The sequence below is a fragment of the Festucalex cinctus genome, chromosome 18 (assembly GCF_051991245.1).
Source record: "Festucalex cinctus isolate MCC-2025b chromosome 18, RoL_Fcin_1.0, whole genome shotgun sequence".
In the NCBI taxonomy this organism is placed as follows: domain Eukaryota; kingdom Metazoa; phylum Chordata; class Actinopteri; order Syngnathiformes; family Syngnathidae; genus Festucalex; species Festucalex cinctus.
Window position 1 is genome coordinate 11,799,556 of NC_135428.1, and position 25,024 is coordinate 11,824,579.

A 25,024-nucleotide genomic window follows, 5' to 3' on the forward strand; every position below is an offset into this window, starting at 1 on the left:
TCTCTCATGTTGTTTTTACATTTTGCAAGTGCACATTGAATTGATTCAATTTCTTGACATACTTTGTACATACATATCTCAGCTTTATTTATATACTTTGATATACAGGATGCATTTACCTTATTCGTTTTTATTTTATTACAATAAAAACATACAATATATAATAGAATACATTTATTGTATTCAAATTAATGTATTTCCTCGATTCTATTTTATTTAATACTTGATTGATGACAACACATTTTTATTGTCATTTATATAGCGCATTATATTAAAATTAGAGTAAATACAATATTAGATATTTATTGGATTTTTCAAAATCTCATTTTGTTTATTTCTTTTCCCAATTACGTCAAATCATCAGCTTCGTCTGTCAGCTAAAGCAGTAAGCATTCCGAATCGGTAGGGGGCGTCAATGTGCTAATCTTGCTCGCCACCGCTGTCGTTAAGCACGGAGAGGAAGACGCAGACCCAGAAGCAGAAAGAAAACATCTTTCGTGCCATTCCGCAAGGGAAGCGGGACTGCCAGCATTGTCGTTGAACCAAACAAATCCAACACAAAGCAAATTTTCACAGTGGGGGAGGTTGTCAACTTCACGCCGCCAACATGCCCGAGAGTAAGTCGCCCGGTTAGCATGCTAGCCCTTGTCCTAGCTGCGTGACCATCGCAAAGCTAGCGCTAGCATCCGCTAAAGTGCTACGAAGCTGCTTTCTTGCTAAAAGGCGAGAGCAGACCGGTTGGAACTTGTGATTGATATGCTCAATATGCTTCGTTTATTCCCGGTGGCATGGCCAAAACATAAAATACAGTTTTTTTTTCTTCATTCTGGACGATTTTATTGTGACGTGACCGTACCTATATGAACCAAGTGTGTGGTCCTGATGTGAGTGTTTGCTTGTTTTACGCTGTGCGTGCTTGTGTTTGTTTCAGCGGAGAGTTATTCAAACCCTCTGGCTCCGGAGGGTCACGATGTGGATGACAGCAGATCAGCTGCTCAGTAAGTATTTCCACACTCGCTCCTGCAAGCTCATCTGTGTTTATGTTCGTTTACAAAATTTTATGTGTTTCTCTACAGGTCAAAGTTGACCAATGACGACTTCAGGAAGTTGCTGATGACACCGCGGGCCACACCTTCTTCGGCCCCACCTTCCAAGTCCAGGCATCATGAGTGAGTCTTTGCCAAAATATTACTAAAGCCACATAACATTACTGTTACCATGTTGTTGCTGACTACAGCAACGTAAAATTACGATAACATGACTACAACAGTGTGCCGCCACGACAATAATAAATGCTGCTGAAGTCACAGCATAACATTCTAAAATCGTTACTACAAGAACGTGACGTTACAACAGCGTGACTGCTACCACACAATATAACAAACCTGGCAAAAATAACACATTGTTGTTGTTTTTTTTTGTTTTTTTTCCACCTAGAATGCCAAGGGACTACAATGAAGATGAAGATCCTGCGGCGAGGAGGAGGAAGAAAAAGAGGTTTGACTGATTCTTCTAACATCGATTTATTTTGACCTGATGACTGACTGGCGTTGTATTTCGGCAACCGTTAGCTACTACGCTAAACTGCGCCAGCAAGAGATAGAGCGCGAGCGCGAGCTGGCCGAGAAATACCGCGACCGAGCCCGAGAGCGGCGGGACGGCGTCAACAAGGACTACGAGGAGACGGAACTCATCAGCACCACCGCCAACTACCGAGCCGTGGGACCCTCTGCCGAGGCGTGAGTGCGATCAATGCTTTCTGTGACAACGGCGCGGCTTGTGCTAATATGCTAATGTAATGCAGGGACAAGTCTGCAGCGGAGAAACGACGTCAGCTGATCCAGGAGTCCAAGTTCTTGGGTGGTGACATGGAGCACACTCACTTGGTGAAAGGTCTTGACTTCGCTCTGCTACAGAAGGTGAGGAGGGATGGACACACGCAGGATTTTTGTGTAGTCAACTACATAGTTCTAAGGCAGAAATGATTCGTCAAATTTTTTCAAATCACTATATAGTGGACAATCGGGTTAAAATGTTTTGTATATTTAATCAAATACCCCTAATCACAATACAGTGGAAACTCAGGGTATGAATTAATTTGTATCGTGACCCTGTTCTCAACTGGAAGATTTTCAAACCAAATTAATATAGTTCATTTGTTCCAGTTGCAGAGAGACATCATATTTACAATACATTATACTTAAGATACCTGGAGCATGGAGCCAGTGATGTTTTATTCGTCGCAAGAAAAAGCACCAAGTTTTGAGCCTTCCACCAGGGTTTTTATAAATCATTAAAAGTCATTAAATGGAATTAACTGCGATGAAGGCCTTTTATGGCATAAGAAGCATTAAATACAATGTCGATCTGTATTAAAAAATTTAAAACAATTGTTGCTCATGCTTTATTTGACAGGTTGTGCAAAGGCATCACTATAGCACAAATTTAGCTATAATAAATGTGATAAAAATATATGTACTGTATTTGTGAGGACTGAAAAAATTTACTCATGCATCATGTGAGGATTGGGAAAAAAGAAATGGATTTAGAGGGGGTGGATGCAATCTCAGACAGGCTGAAAAAAAAAAAAACAGGCTGCCTGAGATTGCATCCCCATGTATCTCTGGTATATGGGGATGCACAAACGTCAACCTGAATACTCTTACTAGTACCATCTTTATATGATAAAAACTGTTGCTGTCACCAATGTCCAACATGAAACACCAATGCCACCCTGTGTCAGAAAAGTACCTCAACACATATCTGAGTCAATGTTTGACACTCCTTTTAACCGTAACTGTTAACTGTAACGTCATGAATTATTATAAAATTACTTTATCAACGAACTAAAAGATATAACCACATTTGTATTTGTCCACATTTATGTTAACGAGAGTATGAAAAAGTTGATCCCCCAAGCACATTGTTTGCATTTGTGTGTCAGGTGAGAGCCGAGATCAACAGCAAAGAGAAAGAAGAAGAAGACATGATGGAGAAAGTCCAGAAGGAAGCCAAGTAGGTCTTCACTCTCCTGACCTTCATCATGACTCATCATCACTGACCTTCAGGATTCACGTTGCGCTCTACATCCATCGTGTGCGTGTGTGTGGCAGGAAAGATGTGGAACCAGAGGAGAAGATTGAATTCAAGACTCGTCTCGGTGAGTTCGGTGCTGTTTTCTTAGCTGTGAAAATGTTGTCTGCAAAACTGTATTATACACTAAAAAGGAGTCACAATGAATTAATCATGATGAGTTACATGTCTTTCTGAAGTCCAGCATTATCGAATGCTATCTTGTACAAAAAAAAAATAAAAAATTGTGTTTGAGTAGGTCGCAACATCTACCGCATGGTGTTCCGCTCGGGCGTGCTGGATCGCAACGAGCTTTTCCTGCCGGGCCGCATGGCGTACGTGGTGGACCTGGACGACGAGTTCACCGACACCGACATCCCCACCACGCTCATACGCAGCAAAGCCGACTGTCCCAGCATGGAGGTACACGCACGCGCTCACGCACATGCCGTGCGAGACGGCATTTGAGCTCATCCCGCATGTTCATAACAGGCGCAGACGACGCTGAGCACCAACGACATCGTCATCTCGAAGCTGACGCAGATTCTCTCCTACCTCCGCCAAGGAACTCGACACAAGAAGATCAAGAAGAAGGACAAAGGTGATCGGTCATCCCGACTGAGTAATTGGCCGACCGATTTAATCAGGCGATATTGGTTCTTTAAAAAGGGACAAATTTCAGCTTATTTTTTACGAACTGTTTTTTTTTTTTTTTTTTTTTCACCCCAGAATTGACAAATAATCTGACAATATTTGTTGATTTTACTGTTCAGTTAAATCATAAAGGACAAAACATTGTAAAATAGTCAAAATTTGTTTTGTTTTTTTCTTGTTCAATTGTCCGGTTTATTGGTTTTATCAAAATTAAATTTTTATATCAGTATCGACCTAAAAAAAAACAAAAAAAACATGGTAGTCAGGCCCCAGTTGTGTATTTAAAACAATGCCATAGTTTAGCTTAACACTAATACTAACACGTAATGTAAAATACCATAGATGGGCTAATCAAAATTCAATTACTACACAATCAGCGTAATATAGTAAAAAAAAAAAAAAAGATATTAATTTTTGAGTTGTTTAAATTTACACTGTTTAGCCTTCTTTTTTTTTTTATTTTAAAAGAACTAATTTAATCAATTTAGTTTTATCCAAAAGTAACTTGCATAATCAAAGAATTATATTTGTCTTAATATTTCTTTTGTTTTTTACTTTTAAATATTTTGTTGTTTTGTACCAAAAAAAAAAAATGATTGCACACTAACTTCAAGTTTTTAACCAACCTAAATAAATAAATAAATAAATAAATTACAAATATATAATTATAAATTCTGTTTGGTCCAAAACTTACATAATTATAGTGTTTCTATTTTTTTTAATTGTTCTTAATATTTTTTAAATGCTTAAAAATGTTCTTGTTTTGTACCAAAAAATAATTAATCGTTAGAAAAATTGTGATTTCAATTGTTGCCAAAATATTCACGATTATTATTTTTTTTCCCATAATCGAGCATCCCTAACACCCAGGCACCTCTGCATCATGATGACAGAACATGTTACATGTGCGTGCGTGGAATGTGTTTCAGGTAAAGCGGATGAAAAACGAGCTCCAGAAGCTGATATCGGGTCCGTAACAAAACACATACTTGTTCGCGTTTCCTTGCGGTGGTCATTGCTATCATTAAGTTATCATCTTGTTGTGCGCAGCATCTTCGACGACATCGGCGACTACGTGCCGCCGGCCGTGTCCTCTTCCAAACCTTCCAAAGATAAAGACCGACGACGAGACCGAGACAGAGATAGAGAGAGAGACAGGGACAGAGACAGAGACAGAGACAGAGATGATGAGAAGAAGCGAAGACACGCCTACTTTGACAAGGAACAACAGGTTAATGCACACGAAATAACACACACTATACACCTTAGTAAAGTTGTTTGACTGAAAACAAATCATGTGCTGTGTGTGTAGGTGGTGGAGGAGGCGGACGCAGGTATGTGATACCGAAATATCAACTTGCTAGCTCAGATGAAACTTACGTTTTCACGTGTGCGATTGCAGGTCCGGGATCAGTGCGAGATCAGCTGAAGTTGATCAATGAAAAGTTTGCAGGTGCTGCAGGCAACCAATGGAAGGGCCAGGATGCATATCCTTCTTCACTAGTCATATGACGTGGGCGGGGCCAGGGACCAGCGTGCGTACTTGTTAGCGAGCGTGTGTGTGTGTCCTTAACGTGTGTCACGCCTTCGCAGAGGAGGGACACTCAGGAACACCTTGGGGATTTCTTTGGGGGATCCAACTCTTACGCTGAGTGCTACCCTGCTACGTATGACGCAATAACACGCACAAACACACAATGCTGTTTGAATGAAAACAAAATGGCGTCTTGCGTGTGTGTAGGATGGACGACCTGGCTGTGGACAGTGACGAGGAAGTGGACTACAGCAAGATGGACCAAGTAAGTCCCGTCCCACGAGCATGTGTCATGCAACGCTTTGTAACGTTTACCCGCCGCCCGAGCGCCGATGTCATGTGACCCGTGTGTGATGTCATGTGACTGCGTGTGGCGTTCCAGGGCAACAAGAAAGGTCCACTGGGTCGCTGGGACTTTGACACTCAGGAGGAATATTCGGACTACATGAACAACAAGGAGGCGCTGCCCAAGTACGTACATACAGTGTGACTCCTCCAGGAACAGGCCCAGCATCTCACAAAAGTCAACACACCCCTCACATTTTTTTTTTAAATAATAATTTCAACTTGAACAACTGAAGAAAATAGCATTTTGCTATGTAGACAGTCCAGGTTGTGAAACAGCACCCAGTTGTTGGACAACATTAAACTGCTGGCAACAAAAGTAAGTACACCCTGATTCGTCCTGATTGGACAAATGAATGAGGGACTTTTTGTTTGCGCACTTTATTGGTTGTCACTTCAGTCCAGTCCCATTGACTCGAATTTGTTTTAACTCTTTGACCGCCAAAAACGTTTGACGTATTCTAAAATCCTAATGAATGCTGCCAAAAATGTTAATTTACGTTTATTACGTTTTTTTTTTCTCTCATTGGGCAGTCTTGTGCTGCCTTGTCACTAAACAAAAAATATTAGTGTCAAAGTCACTGTTGTGCAAAAAAATTTATCTTTTCACAAAAACCTTGTTTTTCTGTTACTATTTTTGTATTTTTGCTTATGTCACTCCAATGACCTAATTTCAAATGGTGATTTCTAAAGAACGGAATAAGGTTGAAACATGAAAGAATGGAATCCAATCTTTCATATGGTATCCACCATATTTATGTCATCGTACCGCACAATATTCTGTTTGCTTTGAAAGATGAGTGAAAATGCTCCAAATCGGCTGGCACCGTTGGGGTTTTTGGATAACGTTTGGCATCAAAGAGTTAAAGACAGATGTGCCACATCCAATATGGCTGGTGCATCACAATAACTGACTAGTTGTTTGTCTGTGATACCCACCAAAACCTCAGCGTGCCCACCTGACGGCGTATTCGCGTGCGTGTCCCCCCACAGGGCGGCGTTCCAGTACGGCATCAAGATGTCGGAAGGCCGCAAGACGCGCCGCTTCAAGGAGACCAACGAGAAGGCAGAGCTGGACCGCCAGTGGAAGAAGATCAGCGCGGTGAGAAATCAAAACGGAGCACGCGCCGTCCTCATCCTCTGCTGTCTTGTCCAAATGATGTCATCATCGTGCGCCTTTTCTCTTTCAGATTATCGAGAAGAGGAAGAGGATGGAGGCCGATGGGTGAGTCTTCGTTTGTGTTGGGAATCTTTCCTAAGCCGTTACATTGTGCGCTCTATGTAGTGAGTCGGCCATTTTGTGTAGTGAGTATATGTAACTTGGCACCAAAATTACTATACAGGAGTATTTAGTGGATTTCTTATTGAGTTATGTAGTCTAATATATACATATCCCTATATAGTGATTCAGGAGTATGAGTATGCATGAGTCAAATGACGTATGAGTTAAATGTATGAGTCACTTTAAGACAAAATTTTGACCCCCAACTCTTTTTTTTTTCTTTCCTCTCTATCTCCTGCAGGGTGGATGTGAAACGCCCCAAATACTGAACTTCGTCTTTTATTGTATTTGATCAGTCATTGTAGTCAATTAGTAGTTGCAGTTATTGATTTTATTCACATACATGCTCACACAATCCATTTCATCTGATTAAAAAGAAACCTTCATCGTCATGGACTTTGGTTCTTTGGATTCAAGTGTCTAATTTGATAGCTTCTTCTTGTCCTTGTGGATCTCGTGACCTACTTTTGTTAATAAACTTGTGATCATGAACGTGAAAAAAAAAAAAAATAATTTTAAAATATAAAAATAAACAAACATTTTTTTGTGTGAGTTTCCGTGTCAGAATTCAACGTGTACTTCGCCTGTTTTTGCTCATGCGCATGCGCAAGCTGTTTGTCGGGGACGAGCATAGGGTTGACGCGCCTGTGGCAAGATGGCAGCAGAGGATCTTCCATCAGAGTTCGACGTCGTAATCGTGGGCACAGGTAAACTCTCCAAAACACATTTGACTGCGATGTCGCGTGTGTAAACATGTCATGAAAACGGCGTGTCGTACAAACGTATATGTATTTTTGTGTGTGTGGGGATAAACTAGTCACGAGCTAACGATCCACGCCTCTGTTAGCTTGTGGCTAACAGTCTGTTTATTTTCAATGGTAGCGGCTAGTAAACAAGCTCGTGACATCGCCAATAAACGTAACTTGTATTTGAGCATTTGCCACAAACTTTATTTTTTTTTTATCCAAATACTACTGGTTTAGTTGCATGTGCATTTTTTTAATGTCATCCCCGCACTACAAAGTTCACCAGCTGTGATGCCTTGATGTAATGACGTCACGATGGCTTCACATGCTAAGCTTTTGTTTACAATTATTAGCCTCAACATACACCCGGCAAAGTGTATATTTTAAATTCATATGTAGTATTTATGTAATGACAAAAGTCGGATCTATCATTTTGTATAGTTTCTGAACTAAAAACTGAGGAAACGAACTTTTTATGAAATCAATATTACATATATGTCCAGCTGTGATTATTTTAAATAAAACAAAAAAAAGCTTCTAAATTGATTGCTTTGATTATTGATTACTAATTGAAGGTCTTACGGAGTCTGTGGTGGCGGCAGCATGTTCTCGAGTGGGACAAAGAGTTCTACACCTGGACACGTGAGTTACCAAATGTCCTATGTGCCTTTAAACGGCACACTGAGAGGACATTTGTGCGTTTGCGTTTCAGGAGGAGTTACTATGCATCAAAGTGGGCCAGCTTCACGTTTAATGCTTTACTGACGTGGATCAAGGAACATCAGGTGACTCCTTGCTGCGTCCTAATTTGCTGTTTCCGTGAGAGACAGGAAGTTAACATCATGTGATGGTGGTGTGCTTTTTTTAACTCCTTCAGGAGCATTTGCCCAGCAATGAGGTCCAGGATTGGTCCAGCCTATTGCAAGTTGGGGAGGAGCCAATTTGTTTGTCAAATGCAGACTGCGCCTCCATCAGGAATTTGCAGGTGTTCTGTTTTACCAGGTCAGATCACCGGGTCACTTTTCATCTTTGATGTTGTTCAGATGAAGTTGACGTGTTTGGTTGTTTGTACTCAGTGAGGAGGAGGAGGAGGAGGAGGAGGAGGAGGAGGAGGTTCAAAGCTGCATAGAAGAAGAAAAACAACAAGAAGATGAAGAAGCATGTCCAGGTTACTTTGGCTCCACAGTTGTGGTTGTAAAAAAAAAAAAAAAAAAAAAAAAAAATGTAATATTTCTATTTCTGCTTGTCAGAGTCAGGGGAGCAAACAGCTCATGTGGGGCAAAATCACCAAGACGAAGACGAGGTAAAAGGTGCACGATTGGTCATCGACTGATGCCAGGTGATGTGACCTACAGATTTCATCCAATCGCAGACCAAAAACACAGAAGAGGAGGAGCCCAGCCCGGCAGGCCCCCTGGAGACAACCAACCAATCGGAGCCCAGCAAGAAGAAGATGACCTATGCTGACCTGCTCAAAGAAGGACGAAGGTTCAACATCGACCTCGTCTCCAAGGTAACCGATAATCCATGATCAACATTTATAATTGATAATATTTACTCATCTTTGTTAATCTGCCCACCCTAAATTACTCAACCATAATCGATGCACTTTTCTTCCTCAGTTGATGTATGCTCGCGGCTCATTGGTGGACCTGCTCATCAAATCAAACGTCAGCCGCTATGCCGAGTTCAAGAACGTCACCCGGATCCTGACCTATCGCCACGGCAACGTGGAGCAAGTGCGTACTCGTTTTGGCCACGTGACGCCGGCGTCTTCCTCCATCCGAATATCATTTATTATGATTATGATCATGACTGTTGTCGTACTTGCCGGTCAGGTACCGTGCAGCCGGGCTGACGTGTTCGCCAGTCGCCAGCTGTCGATGGTGGAAAAGAGGAAACTGATGCGTTTCCTGGCTTCCTGTCTGGAGGAGGAGGAGGAGGAGCTAGAAGGTGAGTGACCACAGATGTTACATGAAGAGCTGCCGCCATATTGGATGGGTCAGAATGTGTGAATCTGCCTCATCCGTCAACATTGGTGACACTGAAAAACTTTCAGCAAGATCCGTGCACGTCATTAAGAAAAGCACAGAGAATATTTAGTGTCACAAACTACATCTTACAAGTTTGGAGGAATTCATTCAAAGCATCTTCCACACCCAATATGGCGGACCTTTCACAGCAACAGGCCAACTATGAATGTAAAAGTATGGATATGGAGTCATCATCGTGGTCCATGACCTCCCAAGGCATTGTGGGTAATACCCCCCACGTTTTTATTTATTTTTTTAAGCTTACAGTGCTCGATCATATTTGGACTTCCTGGGCGACCAGCAACTGGGCGACAACCTGCAGCACTTCCTGCTGCACTCCATCGCCATGGCGACAGAGGACACGCCCGCCCGGGACGGCCTGGCCTCCACGCGCCACTTCCTGCGCTGTCTGGGTCGCTACGGCAACACTCCCTTCCTGTTCCCCGTGTACGGCCTGGGAGAGATCCCGCAGTGCTTTTGCAGGTGAGGTGGGCGGGGCCAGCGGGGGGGGCAGCAGCCATGTGGAGCGTGTGGCGACCGTGTGGTTGACATTTCAGGATGTGTGCTGTGTTTGGGGGCGTGTACTGCCTGAGGCATCCAATCAGCTGCCTGCTGCTGGACAAGACTGCCAACAGGTAGCCACACCTCCTAGAAATAAATGGCTCTTAAGGCAGTGTATCCGCCATATTGGATGTGGCAGATGGGCCATGTAATCAAGTATAAGTCAATCAATTTGACAAAGCGACAACCCAAGCTAGCTGGTTTCACCTCAGGAATGCACAGTATTTGACACATCCAATATAGCGGCCGCATATGAGTGAGCAATTCATTTGGTCTTTTTTTTTTTTTTTTTTTTCGTTCATGAGTTTCCTCCCAATACCAGGTGCACTTCACTGATTGACGGCCGTGGCCAACGAATCACAAGCTGCCATTTTGTGTTGGAAGATGGCTTTCTCCCTGCTCAGCTGAAGAATGAGGCCACACTCACCAGGTTTGATCCCGCCATTTTAAAATTTATTTTTTTTTAAAGCTCAATTAGCAAGACAGGAGCAAAAGTGCTTGTCTGCTGATGTGCACTTTAAAAAAAAAAAAAATTTAAGCAGAATATTCAAATTGAAAATGTCCTATTGCAGGTCCATCTCCAGAGGTGTCCTCATCACCGACCGATCCGTTCTGCACGGCGACCAGCATCAGGTCACATGGCCACACTTGGCACAAGATTTAATTCTTTTTTGGGTTGCAGTTTGTTGAATGAGTGCACTAACGTCTCCTTGTGCGCGTGTATGAAGATCTCCTTGGTAACCATCCCTCCGGTGGAGGCGGGACTTCCTGCCGTGAGGATGGTGGAGCTGTCATCGTCCACAATGACCTGTGCACCGGGAACATGTGAGCGTCCATTTTAGTGCTTTGTGGTAGCAGAATGTTTTTATTTTATTTTTTTTAATGAAACATATTGCCTTCTCAGATTTGGTCCACCTCACCTGTCAATCACTACTGGGCTCCGCCTACGAGGACTTGTCGCCCCTTGTGAGCAGGATGTTCAACACCGCGCAGTCATGCGACCAAGACTCGCGTCCCGGTGTCCTGTGGTGTTTCTACTTCAACATGGAGGACGGTGGTGGGAGCGCCGAGGTGGTGGATGGCGACCGGTTGCCGTCTAACGTTTACGTGTGCTCGGGACCGGACGCCGAGCTGGGTCACGAGCATGCCATCAAGCAGGTACGCGTTTCTTTTTTTATTGGTAGTTGCACTCATTTGGCATTCTCTGTAAAATTGGTCATGTCACAAAATATTTTTGAAAATGCTGAGACTTTTTCAGTTAAATTATGAAACGTGAATGTTTTTACTCTATTTAACTGACAACTGTGTTGACCTCAATTGGGTGATTAAAAAAAATTGTAAAGTACTTTTAGTAAGTGGCCCAATATATATTCACATGTTCAGGCGGAGGCCATCTTCCACAAGATCGTCCCCGACCAGGATTTCTGTCCTCCAGCGCCCAACCCTGAAGACATCCTCTATGACGCCGACAACACGGCCGATCCTGAAGGTGTCCTCGCTGACGGCGCGAAGGCCGATGGTGCTGAAGACGATGAGCTGGCTGAGCTCCAAGAGCAGCAGCAGTTCCAGGTTGAGTGACCCCAAATTTTGAGAAAACAAGAAGTTGTACAGTATTTACTTGAACTCCCGCCGTGCATTATGGGGACAAATGCCTTCTTTCTTTTATATTTATGTTCAACTGAAAGGAATTAAAAAAATCCCACCAACTAACTGGTTTGGTGTCAACATGAAGCAAGACAACACGCTTGTTGTGAACGCAGTTTATTGTATGGAAAACGTGAAGGTCGTGTTGCATTGCGTTTTACAGTCGGCGTCCGCGACGACCTCCCTTTCTGCGCGTCGAGTCTGACGGGATGGGGGTCACGTCCTCTGAAAGAGCAAAAAACACCATCTACGTCAGTGCCATTTGTACATTTGCATGTGTGTGAGTGCGTGACTGACCAATGCGTCCGATCTTCATGCCAGATCGTGCGAGGGCTCGCAGTGCCGACTGTGCTCCCGGTCCGGGCGTCTTGGTGCTGTAAATGCAAGATGTCATGAGCGACTGACAGCAATTCATTCCACCTAAAGGGATACTTCATTTATTTAGCCCATTGTAGCAATAAAAAGTTAATATTTTGTCTATAATTATTTTGATACTTTATTTTTCCACGTACAATTACTTTGCAACTTGCTGTCGACTGAAAATGACATCACAACGGCTCAGGTAACCAATCACAGCTCGCCTGTTTGCTAGGTTTGGTCATGTGACATTCACAAGCTGAGCTGTGATTGGTTACCTGAGCCCTAGTTCAAATTGTACCCAGGCACTGCAAGGAGGGACTGTCACAATTAAAAACTAAAGTCAAGTTTTTTTTTTTTTTAATTGATTAGCCAAATTCATTGTAAAGGAGCAGATGTAAACAAAAGGAAAAGCAAGTCATTAAAATTGGAACTTGGAATTTTTTTGAAGAAAAAAAAAAACAAATGAAGATTTAAGGTCCACAACAAGTCTGGACATATAAATGCCCCCCAATGTGGTGTTTCTTTCTGGAAAACAACTTATGTCCAAACATTTTCCCAACTACTGAAACCTTATCAGAAACCAAGACTTATTTACATTTTTTTCCCCTTCTGTAATTTAACTTCTGAGATGGGGTCGGGGTCATTTTTTTTATTTTTTTTAACTAGAACTTTGCATTTTTCAATACGTGTCAGTAAAATAACTTTTCCTCCCCTGGAAATTAACAAGGGAAATAAGACATTTGCTTAAGCAACCTTTGCCCCGCCTCCACCTACCCTAAAAGACGATTTACAGGAAAATATACTCGGAAAGTTACATTTATTTACAAAGAGAAATACATCAAACGAAATGAAGTCGCTCCAATTCGACTTTTCACTTTTAAGAATGAAGTTTTTCTAGATAACTAAAGAAAAACAAACGAACGAGAAACGAACAAGTCTCTAGACAATCTTAACTTCTCCAGACATACAACTGACCTATTCTTGAAGACTTTTCGATCCCTTTTTTTTGGGGGGGGTCAACTTTTCCAGATATGTATGACATTGATTTTAATTTTTAACAGTTTATTTTAGTGTGGCGCTACGTGAAGATTTATGTTGTCTAAGGTGTGTGCGACTGACCGGTTGCCGCCGGTGGCCCTGAGCTTGATGTGCAGCGCGGTGATGCCGAGCTCCTTGCAGCGCTGCGCCACGTCCTGCGCCGCCAACATGGCAGCATACGGGGACGACTCGTCTCGGTCCGCCTTCACCTTCATGCCGCCCGTCACGCGGCAGATGGTCTCCCTGAGGAAGAAAACGGGCCGTTACTCATGCACACGGACAACGGGTGCGCACGACATTATCGTGCAGACTCACTTCCCGGAGAGGTCGGTGACGTGCACGAAGGTATCGTTGAAGGAGGCAAAAATGTGGCAGACGCCGAAGACGTTCTCGCCTTCGGCCACCTGAGGTCCCAAACTGATCACCTGCTCTTCCTTCTTCTCCTTGCCTTTGCGTGGCGCCATCTCGTCTAAACACACATACAAAATAAAAAAAATACATGTCACACATCCACTTTTGTCAAAAGATGAATCCAAGACGCATTGTGGGATACGTTTGAACAGCACTACAAAATACCCGACTAGATATACAATAGTGTCTTAAAGAGTTAAGTGTGATGCCGAACACAGTCAAAATGAAATTTATTTATTTTTTTTTAACATTTATTGAAAGAACCAGTCAAACTGAATAGCGAGCGTTTCTCTCTAGACACCGCCATGTTGTGACGTCACATCTGCGTCTCCAAACGCAATTTTCAAGAGGCTTAATTCTCCGCGAAATTTCGCACCTCAATATGAAAAATATATCAAAAAAATTTCAATACAACACGACGCGATAATGTTTAAAGACAAACAAGCGAGAGACTCGCATCCCGTTTGAGCAGGAGCGCGCGAGCAACATTTGCGACGGGCAAACGGCGAGTGAAGGCGTCAAAGCGAGCAAATGAGCGCGCCCACGGCGACAATTTAAGGTCGACAACCGAGACAAAGTGCAACAAAGTTGACATGGAGCAAAACAAAATGCTGATGGGCTCAAACGAACCAGATGGAGCAGGATGGAAAAACGAACAGGTCTCACCTCAGTGTTTCGCTTCTCGGGATCCAAATAGAAAGGAAGGCCGGAAGTGTTTCCGGCGTTAAAGTTGACGCGCATAAGTCGGTAAGGTGGCTGTCCGGTGCTGCTGCCTCCTGGTGGCGGGGGTGATCAGCTGCGCTTCATGGGCGTTTAAAAAATGAAAGAAGGTCACAAGGTTGTTAAAAAAAACAACAACTCCTTAGTATTCATAGCTATTAAAAAATACCTTACTACACATGATCGTAATTTTTGTTTTGTTTGTTTTAATTTTTGTTCTTGTTTACTGCAAAACTGATGTTTATGTACAGCACTTTGTATACAGCAACGCCTGTTCTTAAAGCGCTTTATAAATAAAGTTGAGTTGAGTTGAGTTGTGTAAAAAAAAAAAAAAAGCCTTACTATACATGGTCGTTTAAAAAAAAAAAAAAAACCCCCGCCGTACTCTACATGGTCGTTAAAAAAAACAAAACAAAAAAACGTCTTACTATACATGGTCTTTTAAAAAAAAAAAAAAAAATACGCCATACTATACATGGTCGATTTAAAAAAAAAAAAAAAAAAGCCTTACTATACATGGTCGTATTTTTAACAAAATTAAAAACGCCTTACTATACATGGTCGTTTTTTTTTTAACAAAATAAAAAACGACCATGTATAGTAAGGCGTTTTTTATACATGGTCGTTTTTTTCACCAAAAAAAAAACGCCTGACTATACATGGTCATTTTTTTAACAAAATAAAAAACGCCTTACTATACATGGTCGGTTTTTTTAATCAAATAAAAAACGCCTTACTAGACATGGTCATTTTTTTTAGGGGGGAAAAAAACGCCTTACTATACATGGTCGTTTTTTTTTTTTAACAAAATAAAAAAAAGCCTTACTATACATGGTCGTTTTTTTTTATGGGGAAAAAAAACGCCTTACTATACATGGTCGTTTTTTTAACAAAATAAAAAACGCCTTACTATACATGGTCATTTTTTTAACAAAATAAAAAAACGCCTTACTATACATGGTCGTTTTTTTAATCAAATAAAAAACGCCTTACTATACATGGCCGTTTTTTTAATCAAATAAAAAACGCCTTACTATACGTGGTGTTTTTTTTAATCAAATAAAAAACGCCTTACTATACATGGTCGTTTTTTTAGGGGGGAAAAAAACGCCTTACTATACATGGTGGTTTTTTTAACAAAATAAAAAACGCCTTACTATACATGGTCGTTTTTTTTAATCAAATAAAAAACGCCTTACTATACATGGTCGTTTTTTTAGGTGGAAAAAAACGCCTTACTATATACATGGTCGTTTTTTTAGGGGGAAAAAAAACGCCTTACTATACATGGTGGTTTTTTTAACAAAAAAGAACAAAAAACGCCTTACTATACATGGTCGTTTTTTTTAACAAAAAAAAAAAAACGCCTTACTATACATGGTCGTTTTTTTAGGTGGAAAAAAACGCCTTACTATATACATGGTCGTTTTTTTAGGGGGAAAAAAAACGCCTTACTATACATGGTGGTTTTTTTAACAAAAAAAAAACAAAAAACGCCTTACTATACATGGTGGTTTTTTTAACAAAAAAAACCAAAACGCCTTACTATACATGGTCGTTTTTTTAGGGGGGAAAAAATACGCCTTACTATACATGGTGGTTTTTTTAGGGGAAAAAAAAAAGCCTTACTATACATGATCGTTTTTTTAACAAAATAAAAAACGCCTTCATACATGGTCGTTTTTTAAATCAAATAAAAAACGCCTTACTATACATGGTCGTTTTTTTAGGGGGGAAAAAACGCCTTACTATAACATGGTCGTTTTTTTAGGGGGAAAAAAAAAGCCTTACTATACATGATCGTTTTTTTAACAAAATAAAAAACGCCTTCATACATGGTCGTTTTTTAAATCAAATAAAAAACGCCTTACTATGCATGGTCGTTTTTTTTTTTTTAACAAAATAAAAAAAAGCCTTACTATACATGGTCGTTTTTTTTTATGGGGAAAAAAAACGCCTTACTATACATGGTCGTTTTTTTAACAAAATAAAAAACGCCTTACTATACATGGTCATTTTTTTTTAACAAAATAAAAAAACGCCTTACTATACATGGTCGTTTTTTTAATCAAATAAAAAACGCCTTACTATACATGGTTGTTTTTTTAGGGGGAAAAAAAACGCCTTACTATACATGGTTGTTTTTTTAACAAAAAAAAAAAAACGCCTTACTATACATGGTCGTTTTTTTAACAAAAAAAAAAACGCCTTACTATATATGGTCGTTTTTTTAACAAAATAAAAAACGCCTTACTATGCATGGTTGTTTTTTTTAACAAAAAACCCCCCGCCTTACTATACATGGTCGTTTTTTGAACAAAATAAAAAACGCCTTACTATACATGGTCGTTTTTTTAATCAAATAAAAAACGCCTTACTATACGTGGTGGTTTTTTTAATCAAATAAAAAACGCCTTACTAAAAATTGTCGTTTTTTTAGGGGGAGAAAAAACACCTTACTATACATGGTCGTTTTTTTAGGGGGGAAAAAAACGACTTACTATACATGGTCATTTTTTTAACAAAATAAAAAACGCCTTACTATACGTGGTGGTTTTTTTAATCAAATAAAAAACGCCTTACTATACGTGGTGGTTTTTTTAATCAAATAAAAAACGCCTTACTATGCATGGTCGTTTTTTTAGGGGGGAAAAAAACGCCTTACTATACATGGTCGTTTTTTTAGGGGGGGAAAAAACGCCTTACTATACATGGTGGTTTTTTTAACAAAATAAAAAACGCCTTACTATACATGGTCGTTTTTTTAATCAAATAAAAAACACCTTACTATACATGGTCGTTTTTTTAGGTGGAAAAAAACGCCTTACTATATACATGGTCGTTTTTTTAGGGGGGAAAAAAACGCCTTACTATACATGGTGGTTTTTTTAACAAAAAAGAACAAAAAACGCCTTACTATACATGGTCGTTTTTTTAACAAAAAAAAAAAAACGCCTTACTATACATGGTCGATTTTTTAGGTGGAAAAAAATGCCTTACTATATACATGGTCGTTTTTTTAGGGGAAAAAAAAACGCCTTACTATACATGGTGTTTTTTTTTAACAAAAAAAAACAAAACGCCTTACTATACATGGTCGTTTTTTTAACAAAATAAAAAACGCCTTACCATACATGGTCGTTTTTTTAATCAAATAAAAAATGCCTTACTATACATGGTGGTTTTTTTAATCAAATAAAAAACGCCTTACTATACATGGTCGTTTTTTTAGGGGGGAAAAAAACGCCTTACTATACATGGTCGTTTTTTTAGGGGGAAAAAAAAAGCCTTACTATACATGATCGTTTTTTTAACAAAATAAAAAACGCCTTCATACATGGTCGTTTTTTAAATCAAATAAAAAACGCCTTACTATGCATGGTTGTTTTTTTGGGGGGGAAAAAAACACCTTACTATACATGGTCGTTTTTTTAATCAAATAAAAAACGCCTTACTATACATGGTCGTTTTTTTAATCAAATAAAAAACGCCTTACTATACGTGGTTGTTTTTTTAATCAAATAAAAAACGCCTTACTATACATGGTCGTTTTTTTAGGTGGAAAAAAACGCCTTACTATATACATGGTCGTTTTTTTAGGGGGAAAAAAAACGCCTTACTATACATGGTGGTTTTTTTAACAAAAAAAAACAAAAAACGCCTTACTATACATGGTCGTTTTTTTAACAAAAAAAAAAACGCCTTACTATACATGGTCGTTTTTTTAACAAAATAAAAAACGCCTTACTATGCATGGTCGTTTTTTTAACAAACCCCCCCCCGCCTTACTATACATGGTCGTTTTTTTAACAAAATAAAAAACGCCTTACCATACATGGTCGTTTTTTTAATCAAATAAAAAACGCCTTACTATACATGGTGGTTTTTTTAATCAAATAAAAAACGCCTTACTATACATGGTCGTTTTTTTAGGGGGGAAAAAAACGCCTTACTATACATGGTCGTTTTTTTAGGGGAAAAAAAAAAGCCTTACTATACATGATCGTTTTTTTAACAAAATAAAAAACGCCTTACTATACATGGTCGTTTTTTAAATCAAATAAAAAACGCCTTACTATGCATGGTTGTTTTTTTTGGGGGGAAAAAAACACCTTACTATACATGGTCCTTTTTTAAGGGGGAAAAAAACCGCCTTACTATACATGGTCGTTTTTTTAACAAAATAAAAAACGCCTTACTATACATGGTCGGTTTTTTAACAAAATAAAAAACGCCTTACTATACATGGTCGTTTTTTTAACAAAAAAAAAAACGCCTTACTATACATGGTCGTTTTTTTAACAAAATAAAAAACGCCTTACTATACATGGTCGGTTTTTTAACAAAATAAAAAACGCCTTACTATACATGGTCGTTTTTTTAACAAAATAAAAAACGCCTTACTATACATGGTCGTTTTTTTAACAAAATAAAAAACGCCTTACTATACATGGTCGTTTTTTTAGGGGGGAAAAAAACGCCTTACTATACATGGTGGTTTTTTTTAACAAAAAAAAACAAAAAACGCCTTACTATACATGGTCGTTTTTTTTAACAAAAAAAAAACGCCTTACTATACATGGTCGTTTTTTTAACAAAATAAAAAACGCCTTACTATGCATGGTCGTTTTTTTAACAACCCCCCCCCCCGCCTTACTATACATGGTCGTTTTTTTAACAAAATAAAAAACGCCTTACCATACATGGTCGTTTTTTTAATCAAATAAAAAACGCCTTACTATACATGGTCGTTTTTTTAGGGGGGAAAAAACGCCTTACTATACATGGTCGTTTTTTTAGGGGGAAAAAAAAAGCCTTACTATACATGATCGTTTTTTTAACAAAATAAAAAACGCCTTACTATACATGGTCGTTTTTTTAATCAAATAAAAAACGCCTTACTATGCATGGTTGTTTTTTGGGGGGGGGAAAAAACACCTTACTATACATGGTCCTTTTTTAAGGGAAAAAACCCCCGCCTTACTATACATGGTCGTTTTTTTAACAAAATAAAAAACGCCTTACTATACATGGTCGTTTTTTTAACAAAATAAAAAACGCCTTACTATACATGGTCGTTTTTTGAACAAAAAAAAACCCCGCCTTACTATACATGGTCGTTTTTTTAACAAAATAAAAAACGCCTTACTATACATGGTCGTTTTTTTAGGGGGGAAAAAAACGCCTTACTATACATGGTGGTTTTTTTAACAAAATAAAAAACGCCTTACTATACATGGTCGTTTTTTTAATCAAATAAAAAACGCCTTACTATACATGGTCGTCTTTTTAACAAAATAAAAAACGCCTTACTATACATGGTCGTTTTTTTAACAAAATAAAAAACGCCTTACGATACATGGTCGTTTTTTTAACAAAATAAAAAACGCCTTACTATACATGGTCGTTTTTTTAGGGGGAAAAAAAACGCCTTACTATACATGGTGGTTTTTTTAACAAAATAAAAAACGCCTTACTATACATGGTCGTTTTTTTAACAAAATAAAAATCGCCTTACTATACATGGTCGTTTTTTTTAGCAAAATAAAAAACGCCTTACTATACATGGTCGTTTTTTTAACAAAATAAAAAACGCCTTACTATACATGGTCGTTTTTTGAACCAAAAAAAACCCCGCCTTACTATACATGGTCGTTTTTTTAACAAAATAAAAAACGCCTTACTATACATGGTCGTTTTTTTAGGGGGGAAAAAAACGCCTTACTATACATGGTCGTTTTTTTAATCAAATAAAAAACGCCTTACTATACATGGTCGTTTTTTTAACAAAAAAAAAAACGCCTTACTATACATGGTCGTTTTTTTAACAAAATAAAAAACGCCTTACTATGCATGGTCGTTTTTTTAACAAAATAAAAAACGCCTTACTATACATGGTCGTTTTTTTAGGGGGGGAAAAACGCCTTACTATACATGGTGGTTTTTTTAACAAAATAAAAAACGCCTTACTATACATGGTCGTTTTTTTAATCAAATAAAAAACGCCTTACTATACATGGTCGTTTTTTTAGGGGGAAAAAAACGCCTTACTATATACATGGTCGTTTTTTTAGGGGGAAAAAAAACGCCTTACTATACATGGTGGGTTTTTTTAACAAAAAAAAACAAAAAACGCCTTACTATACATGGTCGTTTTTTTTAACAAAAAAAAAAACGCCTTACTATACATGGTCGTTTTTTTAACAAACCCCCCCCGCCTTACTATACATGGTCGTTTTTTTAACAAAATAAAAAACGCCTTACCATACATGGTCGTTTTTTTAATCAAATAAAAAACGCCTTACTATACATGGTCGTTTTTTTAGGGGGGAAAAAACGCCTTACTATACATGGTCGTTTTTTTAGGGGGGAAAAAAAAGCCTTACTATACATGATGGTTTTTTTAACAAAATAAAAAACACCTTACTATACATGGTCGTTTTTTTAATCAAATAAAAAACGCCTTACTATGCATGGTTGTTTTTTGGGGGGGAAAAAAAACACCTTACTATACATGGTCCTTTTTTAAGGGAAAAAAACCCCGCCTTACTATACATGGTCGTTTTTTTAACAAAATAAAAAACGCCTTACTATACATGGTCGTTTTTTTAACAAAATAAAAAACGCCTTACTATACATGGTCGTTTTTTTAGGGGGGAAAAAAACGCCTTACTATACATGGTCGTTTTTTTAGGGGGGAAAAAAACGCCTTACTATACATGGTATTTTTTTTTAACAAAATAAAAAACGCCTTACTATACATGGTCGTTTTTTTAATCAAATAAAAAACGCCTTACTATGCATGGTTGTGTTTTTTGGGGGGAAAAAAACACTTTACTATACATGGTCCTTTTTTTAGGGGGGAAAAAACGCCTTACTATACATGGTCGTTTTTTTAGGGGGAAAAAAAACGCCTTACTATACATGGTCGTTTTTTTAACAAAATAAAAAACGCCTTAGTATACATGGTCGTTTTTTTAACAAAATAAAAAACGCCTTACTATACATGGTCGTTTTTTTAACAAAAAAAAAACACCTTACTATACATGGTCGTTTTTTAAGGGAAAAAAAACCCGCCTTACTATACATGGTCGTTTTTTTAACAAAATAAAAAACGCCTTACTATACATGGTCGTTTTTTTAACAAAATAAAAAACGCCTTACTATACATGGTCGTTTTTTGAACCAAAAATAAACCCGCCTTACTATACATGGTGGTTTTTTTAACAAAATAAAAAACGCCTTACTATACATGGTCGTTTTTTTAATCAAATAAAAAACGCCTTACTATACATGGTCGTTTTTTTAACAAAATAAAAAACGCCTTACTATACATGGTCGTTTTTTTAACAAAATAAAAAACGCCTTACGATACATGGTCGTTTTTTTAACAAAATAAAAAACGCCTTACTGTACATGGTCGTTTTTTTAGGGGGAAAAAAAAACGCCTTACTATACATGGTGGTTTTTTTAACAAAATAAAAAACGCCTTACTATACATGGTCGTTTTTTTAATCAAATAAAAAACGCCTTACTATACATGGTCGTTTTTTTAACAAAATAAAAAACGCCTTACTATACATGGTCGTTTTTTGAACCAAAAAAAACCCCGCCTTACTATACATGGTCGTTTTTTTAACAAAATAAAAAACGCCTTACTATACATGGTCGTTTTTTTAGGGGGGAAAAAAACGCCTTACTATACATGGTGGTTTTTTTAACAAAATAAAAAACCCCTTACTATACATGGTCGTTTTTTTAATCAAATAAAAAACGCCTTACTATACATGGTTGTTTTTTTAGGGGGAAAAAAACGCCTTACTATATACATGATCGTTTTTTTAGGGGGAAAAAAAACGCCTTACTATACATGGTGTTTTTTTTAACAAAAAAAATAAAAAACGCCTTACTATACATGGTCGTTTTTTTAACAAAAAAAAAAAACGCCTTACTATACATGGTCGTTTTTTTAACAAAATAAAAAACGCCTTACTATGCATGGTCGTTTTTTTAACAACCCCCCCCCCCCCCCGCCTTACTATACATGGTCGTTTTTTTAACAAAATAAAAAACGCCTTACCATACATGGTCGTCTTTTTTAATAAAATAAAAAACGCCTTACTATCCATGGTGGTTTTTTTAATCAAATAAAAAAGGCCTTACTATACATGGTCGTTTTTTTAGGGGGAAAAAAAAAGCCTTACTATCCATGATCGTTTTTTTAACAAAATAAAAAACGCCTTACTATACATGGTCGTTTTTTTAATCAAATAAAAAAGCCTTACTATGCATGGTTGTTTTTTGGGGGGGAAAAAAACACCTTACTATACATGGTCCTTTTTTTAGGGGGAAAAAAACCGCCTTACTATACATGGTCGTTTTTTTAACAAAATAAAAAACGCCTTACTATACATGGTCGTTTTTTTAACAAAATAAAAAACGCCTTACTATACATGGTCGTTTTTTGAACCAAAAAAACCCCCGCCTTACTATACATGGTCGTTTTTTTAACAAAATAAAAAACGCCTTACTATACATGGTCGTTTTTTTAACAAAATAAAAAACGCCTTACTATACATGGTCGTTTTTTGAACCAAAAAAACCCCGCCTTACTATACATGGTCGTTTTTTTTAACAAAATAAAAAACGCCTTACTATACATGGTCGTTTTTTGAACCAAAAAAAAACGCCTGACTATACATGGTTGTTTTTTTAACAAAATAAAAAACGCCTTACTATACATGGTCTTTTTTTTTTTATCAAATAAAAAACGCCTTACTATACATGGTAATTTTTTTAGGGGGAAAAAACCCGCCTTACTATACATGGTTGTTTTTTTAACAAAAACAAAACAAAAACGCCTTACTATATATGGTCGTTTTTTTAACAAAATAAAAAACGCCTATCTATGCATGGTTTTTTTTTTTAACAAAAAAAATAACGCCTTACTATATATGTTCGTTTTTTTAACAAAATAAAAAACGCCTTACTATACATGGTCGTTTTTTGAACAAAATAAAAAACGCCTTACTATACATGGTCGTTTTTTTAATCAAATAAAAAACGCCTTACTATACGTGGTGTTTTTTTTTAATCAAATAAAAAACGCCTTACTATACATGGTCGTTTTTTTAGGGGGGAAAAAACGCCTTACTATACATGGTCGTTTTTTTAGGGGGAAAGAAAACGCCTTACTATACATGGTCGTTTTTTTAACAAAATAAAAAACGCCTTACTATACATGGTCGTTTTTTTTAACAAAAAAAAAACGCCTTACTATACATGGTCGTCTTTTTTAACAAAATAAAAAACGCCTTACTATACATGGTCCTTTTTTTAGGGGGAAAAAAAACGCCTTACTATACATGGTCGTTTTTTTAACAAAATAAAAAACGCCTTACTATACATGGTCGTTTTTTGAACCAAAAAAAAACCGCCTGACTATACATGGTCGTTTTTTAAACTAAATAAAAAACGCCTTACTATACATGGTCGTTTTTTTTAATCAAATAAAAAACGCCTTACTAGACATGGTCATTTTTTTAGGGGGAAAAAAAACGCCTTACTATACATGGTCGTTTTTTTTTTTTAACAAAATAAAAAAAAAAGCCTTACTATACATGGTCGTTTTTTTAATCAAATAATAAACGTCTTACTATACATGGTCGTTTTTTTAGGGGGGGAAAAAAAAAACGCCTTACTATACATGGTCGTTTTTTTAGGGGGAAAAAAACGCCTTACTATACGTGGTGTTTTTTTTAATCAAATAAAAAACGCCTTACTATACATGGTCGTTTTTTTAGGGGGAAAAAAACGCCTTACTATACATGGTCGTTTTTTTTAAATAATAAAAAACGCCTTACCATACATGGTCGTTATTTTTAATCAATTAAAAACGCCTTACTATACATGGTGTTTTTTTTTTAATCAAATAAAAAACGCCTTACTATACATGGTCGTTTTTTTAGGGGGAAAAAAACGCCTTACTATACATGGTCGTTTTTTTAACAAAATAAAAAATGCCTTACTATACATGGTCCTTTTTTTAGGGGGAAAAAAAACGCCTTACTATACGTGGTGTTTTTTTTAATCAAATAAAAAACGCCTTACTATACATGGTCGTTTTTTTAACAAAATAAAAAACGCCTTACTATACATGGTCGTTTTTTTAACAAAATAAAAAACGCCTTACTATACGTGGTGGTTTTTTTAATCAAATAAAAAACGCCTTACTATACATGGTCGTTTTTTTAGGGGGAAAAAAAACGCCTTACTATACATGTACGTTTTTTTAGGGGGGGAAAAAACGCCTTACTATACATGGTCGTTTTTTTAATCAAATAAAAAACGCCTTACCATACATGGTCGTTTTTTTAATCAAATAAAAAACGCCTTACTATACATGGTGGTTTTTTTAATCAAATAAAAAACGCCTTACTATACATGGTCGTTTTTTTAGGGGGGAAAAAAACGCCTTACTATACATGGTCGTTTTTTTAGGGGGGGAAAAAACGCCTTACTATACATGGTCGTTTTTTTAATCAAATAAAAAACGCCTTACTATGCATGGTTGTGTTTTTTTGGGGGAAAAAAACACTTTACTATACATGGTCCTTTTTTTAGG

General features: G+C 37.7%; 3 protein-coding genes across 4 annotated transcripts; 2 read left to right on the forward strand and 1 right to left on the reverse strand.

Annotated features, from left to right (window-relative positions):
* Positions 1-417: 417 nt before the first annotated feature.
* Positions 418-7,279, forward strand: ik (IK cytokine). The gene is made up of 20 exons (XM_077504783.1): positions 418-617; positions 932-998; positions 1,077-1,169; positions 1,438-1,497; positions 1,572-1,739; positions 1,805-1,919; positions 2,945-3,015; positions 3,114-3,160; positions 3,332-3,495; positions 3,565-3,673; positions 4,656-4,695; positions 4,777-4,957; positions 5,039-5,060; positions 5,129-5,212; positions 5,309-5,393; positions 5,468-5,525; positions 5,643-5,731; positions 6,599-6,707; positions 6,796-6,830; positions 7,129-7,279. Exons 1-20 carry the CDS (start codon positions 608-610, stop codon positions 7,154-7,156), a joined length of 1,635 nt encoding a protein of 544 aa, XP_077360909.1. The 5' UTR covers positions 418-607; the 3' UTR covers positions 7,157-7,279.
* A 160-nt stretch (positions 7,280-7,439) lies between these two features.
* On the forward strand, positions 7,440-11,937 carry chm (CHM Rab escort protein). The gene is made up of 16 exons (XM_077504782.1): positions 7,440-7,594; positions 8,209-8,275; positions 8,346-8,418; positions 8,511-8,635; positions 8,710-8,801; positions 8,884-8,936; positions 9,006-9,146; positions 9,256-9,372; positions 9,472-9,586; positions 9,927-10,149; positions 10,224-10,301; positions 10,550-10,657; positions 10,800-10,860; positions 10,956-11,052; positions 11,132-11,385; positions 11,611-11,937. The coding sequence occupies exons 1-16, from the start codon at positions 7,543-7,545 to the stop codon at positions 11,803-11,805; spliced, it is 1,851 nt and encodes a 616-aa protein (XP_077360908.1). The 5' UTR covers positions 7,440-7,542; the 3' UTR covers positions 11,806-11,937.
* A 35-nt stretch (positions 11,938-11,972) lies between these two features.
* rps14 (ribosomal protein S14) lies at positions 11,973-14,479 on the reverse strand. Of its 2 annotated transcripts, none has more exons than XM_077504784.1 (5): positions 14,347-14,479; positions 13,585-13,738; positions 13,351-13,512; positions 12,169-12,245; positions 11,973-12,096 (listed from the first exon to the last, which is right to left on the reverse strand). In XM_077504784.1, exons 2-5 carry the CDS (start codon positions 13,731-13,733, stop codon positions 12,029-12,031), a joined length of 456 nt encoding a protein of 151 aa, XP_077360910.1. In that variant the 5' UTR covers positions 13,734-13,738; positions 14,347-14,479; the 3' UTR covers positions 11,973-12,028. The 2 variants fall into 2 exon arrangements, with proteins under 2 accessions (XP_077360910.1, XP_077360911.1); XM_077504785.1 differs by having other exon boundaries at positions 14,311-14,351.
* Positions 14,480-25,024: the final 10,545 nt, after the last annotated feature.